Source organism: Sporothrix brasiliensis (genome assembly GCF_000820605.1).
Source record: "Sporothrix brasiliensis 5110 chromosome Unknown Cont21, whole genome shotgun sequence".
In the NCBI taxonomy this organism is placed as follows: domain Eukaryota; kingdom Fungi; phylum Ascomycota; class Sordariomycetes; order Ophiostomatales; family Ophiostomataceae; genus Sporothrix; species Sporothrix brasiliensis.
In genome coordinates this window covers 2,081,058-2,088,088 of record NW_024467140.1, presented here as the reverse complement: position 1 = coordinate 2,088,088, position 7,031 = coordinate 2,081,058, and the positions used below count along the sequence as shown (strand labels likewise).

Genomic DNA, 7,031 nt, shown 5'->3' with positions numbered 1-7,031 from the left:
AGACTACATCTCACTCTGCTTTTTTATTTCCTTTCTTCGGTCTACTTTATGACCTCTGATGACGATGACCTTTTCTTTTTGTCAACCATTTTACAGTGTATAATTTATACGGCCATGTTTTTCTCACCTGAATGTGCCCCTTTCTTATCTCGTGATAGTTCGTTGCGTGACTTATTGCCTTGCAATTTTGCTCGTTCGATCATATGGTTTCGGGTCTCTGGACAACAACAAAGATTTTATAACATTGACTTGTTTCCAAAACAAAGTTCGAACGTAACTCTTAAGTGATTGTCCAAGTGCTCTACGGTATTCTATATATCTTGCCCACCTCGTGCCTTGAAAACTAAACAGCCAACTCTTCGATTTTGATTGTAAATAATATGACCTTTACGTAGGTTGCCAATCATCGGTCGTACCTAATATCTGCAATATGAATACTCTGGACAAATGACACACATATTGTTTCCTTTGCCTACCTAGCTAGTCTATCATTTTTTAGGAAGCATCGAATTGAGATCGTCCTAGTGGATTGTTAGCATTCATAGCTTCAAAGAAGCTGCCTTGGCAGAATTACCTACCCAGCTGATGCTGTCCAGCAAGTTTCCCTCCTGCTCTTGGAACCGGCCAAGACCAGCAGTCGTCGTGTAGGGATACTGGTGGCGTCCCAGATTTATGTGCTGCGGCTGCTGTTGTTGAGAAGATGATGGCTGCTGCTGAAGAGGCTGTGTCTGTTGCTGTTGCATCGCATTTGTTGCGGACCACTCGCCGCCAAAAGCCTCGGGGCTGTCGGCATTAACCACTTGTGGGTGACCCCACAGCGCCTCGCCGTTGGCTACACCGGAAAAAACCATGTTGTTACTGCTTGGAGCATATGGGGCAGTTGGTGCCATAGGTTGCCCCGGTAGGTTGAGCTCGGATGTCTGCTCGGTGGCAATACGGCCCACAGTGTCCGGTGGTGCCAGTGTCCGCGGAATGGACTCCTGGTCATTTGTAGCTGTCTGGTATCTTTGCTGCTGCTTTTGGTGTTGTTTATGCTGCAACTGCAGCTGCGACTGCGGCCGTTGTTGTGGTTGTGGTTGTGGTTGCAGCTGGTTGTGGTGGTTATTGTGCTGATGGTACGGATTACCATTACCCAGTGATTGGTACTGTTGTGTGGGTAGTTGGAATGGCATTGAAGGTATTGTTCCCGTAATCATGCTGGACGTTCCACTCGTGGAGAACTGCAACAGATTGGTAATACCAGGCGAGAAGATCTCATTTTTGACCATCCCGATATCTGGCATATTCCGGTTCGGCTCCGTAGCCATACGGTGTGGTGGAATACCTGGCATCGACATCCCTCCATTCGCCACTTTGGTGGTATGCTGAGCCAGCTGAGCCTGAGGAACTGCTTGCTTTGTAGATGTCGGCGCACGTAATTTGCGAAACTCGCAGTAGGTAGCACTCTTTTGCATGACTTCATAAAGAATGCCCTGAGCCTTTTCATGGAGCCCCTGTGAGGGATCCGTGTCAAAAACATAGTCAAGACATCTGCTAATGCGGTCGGATTCGCTGACCGACTGGCCATGGAATGCTTCGGTGGTGAGTAGCAGGGCAATCTGGTACTGCATAAAGGCACCAAGATACCAGCGCCACTGGGCGTACTCCGGATTAGTTTCCAGCTCAATACCAATTTCGATGATGCGAATACCGCTCTGAATCAGAGACGAGTGAAGGCGCTCGGAGAGGGGGTTGCTTGTATTGGAGTGGTATGGGTGGAGGACCATGACATGCATGCGACAAATGAAGAGCTCTTTGACCAGCTTTGTGTAGCGCTTAATAGGGGTGGCGTCGTCGAGGTAACCTTCGTACTTTTGGTTGAGACGGTGGCAGAATTTGTCAATTTTGGCCATCACGATCGTGAGGTTTGATTTGCGCCGCTCGAGCTTAAAACGATCGATCCAAATGATGCGCATCATCTCGTTGACCTCAAACCGCAACACAGCAAGGAACGACGACGCCCAGCTCTGCTTTGAAGTGAACGGCACCATGTCTGCTTCGAGAGTCAAGTCGTCGTCATCGCAATTGTAAGGCAAGAATGTGTCGTAATCCTCGCGATGGATTGTCGGCCGTGGACCCTGAGCCTCGCAGGTGCGAATATCCAAAAAGCAAAGCTGGTGCCAAATCAGACGGCGAACATGCGTTTCCAGGGGCGTCAGGCCAAAAGCGCTGCCGTCACGGTGTAGGGCCATACACTCAGCCATTCGAATGGCGGCTCCAACCATGATCGAGTGCGACCGCGAGACCTCGTCGCGGCAAAGTGCAACCTAAGATCCAGTGTCAGACAACGGGACGCACGAAAAACGGTAGCTAGCATAATGTGTATAATGCAGCACGTACAAGGTAAATAACAAAGGCTTGCATCGCCTCGACACTGGTGGTGCGAAGGAGGTTGGCCATGCCCAGCGAGGCTTCGACGCCATACTTGACGATGCCGACTAGATCTATTTTTCTGACGTTGAACTGGACGGCGATTGCCTGTTCATCAGCGGCAACCACACCGGAAAAGAGTACGGCGAGGACCAGAGCCTGACGTGGTCGGCGAGGCTGGCGTCCGCGGCCCACAAGTAGCAGAAATTCGCTAAACTGCTGCTCGAAAGTGGGCTGATGCAGGCACGATGCAATGGGATGCACATTCGTAAAATATGTGTTCTTCAAGAAGTCACAGATCCATGACGACGGCAGCAGGTTCTGCACCGCGGGTACGGCTGTGAGATGGCCAAAGAGAGCACCGCTAGATGGCGGGATGTAATCGTTCGAAGGCCGTAAGAAGTCTGGAATTGGCGGTGAATCGCTCATGTTGTTGCCCTCGTCTCCATAGTCGCCATTGAAGCCGTCTTGCGTGGATGCTTTTGGCTGCGACACACTTGACGTATGCCTCTGAGAGCCGACCCGGTTGAGGTTGAAGCCAAAAGTCCCTGGTTTGCTCGCAAGAGCCACGTTGATCTACAGGATTTAGAATGCGCCCGGTCTATGAATACCCCCTCAACTTGGTCACTCTTACCTCTTCAGCTAGGCGTGGGCGATTCAGACCACCAATGCGCTCGGTCATGCGCATGCGACCGACCTTGAACCCGAGGTCGATCATGTCGTTGGTTGCCTCGTCTTCGTCGTCGTCTTCGTCCATGCTGTTTTCGTCGCCGTGGTCATAGATCAAGTCCGAGGTGACCATGTGGCTGATCTCAAGCCCAGTTTCGGCTGGGTCCAATGAATACGCCGGCACATCGGATCCTAAAAGGCCGCCGCCGATGCGCTGGTGGACCACTGATTTTTGCAACTGAAGTTCGAGTGAGCTGACTTTTTCCTTGATCTCCGTGATCTTTCCCTGGCTGTCGGGATCCAGGCGGTCGCCAAGATAGATGCAGACGCGGCCGGACTTGTGGCAGTGGTCGCAGGGCTGGGTTCGACCGCACTTCATCTTTCGACGCCGGCACTCGAGACACGATGTAATGCCGCGCATCCTACGCTTGACGGGCTTGTCATCGTGCGGTTTGACGTCGCCGCTGCCGGTCAAAAAATCCCGTCCGCTAGAAACAAGCGGCTTCTCGTCAAACATTTTCTCGCACGCTATTGACACCTCCTGCGGGCTATCGGCATGGTGGACCTTGAAGCCAGGAAGAGGCTGCTGCGGCACCTGCTGCAATGGTGGAGGGCGGTGTCGTTCTGGGATCTTGGTTGCTGGAGGTGGAAACGATGAGCTGTCTGGCAAAGTCATTTGCTCCGAAGGTGGCCTCATTGCCGAGTAAGTTCGATGTGATTCCATCTTGTAACCGGAGTCCTGGGTGATGAGGCTGGGGGTTGTTGTTGTCGTCGTTGTTGTAAGGAATTGAACTGCGAGCTTTATCTCGATTCTTTCACCCCTGCACTGATCAAGAGGAGCCAAGAAAGCCAAATTGCAAGTCAAAAGTATCAGACCAACGACCTAGCCACGTCCTCAGTACGTGTTTTGCTCTTTTGAATCCTTGGTAGTCTCGCGATCCAAGGGATTGATCTGTTTGTACAAATCACCACGCCGCGTCAACCGAGGCTTCAAGGCTCCGTCGACGGACAACGGGAGGTTGGTTGCAGAAAGAGAATCTTGTTCGAGACAATCTTGCCGTAATAGAGAAGTAAGAACAGCGTTTCCAGTAATCGAGTGTGTATCGCGATGCCTTTGGTATCTCGAAAAATAAGATGCAGGGATAGGGAGAGAAAGAAAAGTTGTGCAATACGAAATCTGACTGTGGACATAAAAGGGCAAGGGGAAGGCGCCACGGAGAATGACGGGGGTAGCAAGGCCTCCACAGGGCATGCTGGCAAGAAACGTGGTAGTTGAGACAAAATAATAAATACATGAGAAGGAAGGACCGAGCCAGCCCGTGGCTTTTGTTTGTTTTCTGTTCTTCTGTTTTGTGTCTTGCTCTTTCCCTGTACAGCTTCTGGGTCCTTCGCTCTTGCTTCCATTGGGAAGCAAATTTCATTGCCTCTTGCCCTTTCACTTCTTTCAACACCTACCTATCCGGGCATTTTGACCTTCTTTTGCACGTTGGTCCTTCCCTCCCTCGCTCCTTCCACCATTCACAACTCACGCTCTCACCCCCTCTTTCCTCGGGACCTCAACAAGGACGTGGTGTGTGTAACCATGGGAACTCCGTAGCGAGAAAAAGAAAAGGCGTATCTGACAAATAGGGGAGGCGGTTAAGCCGAAGCCGAAGTTGTATACGCGCTTTCCTGTCCCTTTTTCGGTGGGCCGTTATGTCTCTCTCTCTTTCCTTTTTTACTTTCTCTCTTTCCTAATTCGGATTACACCTTCCAAACATTCCACTAGCACTTTTCCTGTTGGCTACAAGGCCATTTCACCTCCTAGGCTCTCCATACATATACAGTGCATACCCTGTACAACCTGTGTACGACGTACATCTAGCAGAAGTTTCAACAAAGCGCTGGTACACATCCAAGAGAGATACAAGAGGGATACGAACACAATCAGCACTGCCCCTTGTCGTCCCCAACTACCCCAATGGGCCACCAAGGTCTCGACAACCTGCACGCGGAGCCGATCGCACATATGAGCAGGAAGCGTTCGCCCTGCTGCAGCATATGGCATGTAGTGTACAGGTCGTGGAGCCGCGCGGTACATACAGGTGTACGTTCACACAAAATCAGAAGACGGAAAGGCAGAAATGAAATCGGAGCACAAAATATGCGCACCATTCGTGCTCATGTCTCACACACGACCCGCCGATACTGGGAATGTGAAAAAATTGATCGAAAGAGGAAGGGCAGAGACGGAAAGGAGAGTTCCGAGGAGCAGCAGACAATGTCTATCGGAACGATGTAAGGAAGAACGAAGTATACCAGAGCAGGAACAGCTGATCGAAAACACAAAATCAAGTATGTGGCGGGGGGGCAGAACACAAAGTTTCTTGTGCAAGAGTTTCGTTCTTCTGTCACTCCTCTGCCGTCCGCCTGTTCACTGGTTTCGTATGTCGTACACCCGTCAAAGTCCCGCGCCACCCAGGTCAACAAACCGAGTGGGTTTGGCTTCGAGTCGAAGAAAGAAAATACAAGGAAAGGGAAAAGGAGATACATACGCGGTACAAAACGCTTAACCCGAATATGAGAAGATACGTTATCCATCAGAGAACGGAGTCACAACTACCCGTCTCCCTGTCCACTCTTGAGGTTCCCAACGGCGAGACTTTTGTGGCGAGCGGGTGTAACGGCTTGTGCGTCGCTGTGATGGGACGAAAATGGAAGTAAAATGCAGAAACCCACAAGGAAGGAAGGGAAGGAGAAGCACTGACAAAAAACAAGAAATGGCCAGATACGTACAGCCAAAGCCAGTCTGGAAAGACACGACGGAGGTTCCGGGGAAGGACGAGTCCAGCCCCCGAAAGGCAAAGACACGATGGACTGAGAGGGCACCAGAGGTTCGATGAACAAAGGCCTCGGAGATTGCGGCCAGCTGAGAGTGAAAAGGTGCTCATCGCTTCTGTTGTCGGGTAAACGACACACGGTTGGCCACATGAAGCGAGAGAAATACGTACTGAGGAAGAGGAAAGTTACCTTGTTTGAAGATGAATTAAAAATGGAGAAGCACACCGACAAACATGAAGACGTGGGAGGAGAAATAACGGCCAAGAACGTAGCACACTATAAGAGTCGTTGTTCGGCAACACAATTGCCTTGCAGTGTCTTCTCTGCTTGCCTTAGCCCTTTTTGGTCACCTTGCCAGACGTCTCGCCCGCTCGCTTCTCGAGACTGCCGAAAGCAAGTTCCCGAGAGGCGGCCGCATGGCTTTTTTACCTGTGGGGGGCTTCACTGTGGGGAACGGTTGCGTCTCGCTACAAGAGCAAAGATTTAACAAGACAACCAGGAATATCCCTGAACGCTGTATATAATTATGGTTTTGATTCATCTTCACAAAGCTGTCGAATTCAATATGAATTATGGTATCAGCATTGAAATGTACTGCAGATTCGTCTAGAGATATCATTGACGTTTAAAAGAGATGCAACAGAAAAATCCAGAAAAAAAAAATCACAGGTGGACCAATCACTAGCGAAGTATGTCGGTGGACAGGGGCAAAAAATACACTCTGTGCATCGTGATCAAGATACGGGAGAGACGGGAACGGGATCAGGGAATACGGAGAGATAGAAAGACGAGACGGCGGCTGGCTGCAGGACGTGATGCAAGTCAGCGCCGGCTGGCGGTGAGGATGGTTGTAGCACGGCTGTCAAAATATATTACTCGTGGTACTAGCGAGATGGCAAGGACATGAGATCCGGTCATGGTATCGAGATCGATTGTTCTGAGGCGACATCATTGCTGCAAAAGTACAGCAGACACCAGAAAACGAGGACAGGGTTATGAAGAGATATTCGTGACTGAATCGCGGAGGGGAAAGAGACAAAAGAGGCCAGTTTGACTTTGTACGACGCCGAATTCTACACCACGCTACATTTCCCTTGAGAGCAGGAGAAAAAGAAGAGGAAAGCTAGGACAGA

General features: G+C 50.5%; 1 protein-coding gene across 1 annotated transcript; it reads right to left on the bottom strand.

Moving 5' to 3' along the window:
- Positions 1-539: 539 nt before the first annotated feature.
- SPBR_04611 (uncharacterized protein) lies at positions 540-3,775 on the bottom strand (the record flags this gene model as incomplete). Its single annotated transcript, XM_040762888.1, has 3 exons — positions 540-2,306; positions 2,380-2,985; positions 3,044-3,775. 3 exons carry the CDS (start codon positions 3,773-3,775, stop codon positions 540-542), a joined length of 3,105 nt encoding a protein of 1,034 aa, XP_040615637.1.
- Between the last annotated feature and the right edge of the window lie 3,256 nt (positions 3,776-7,031).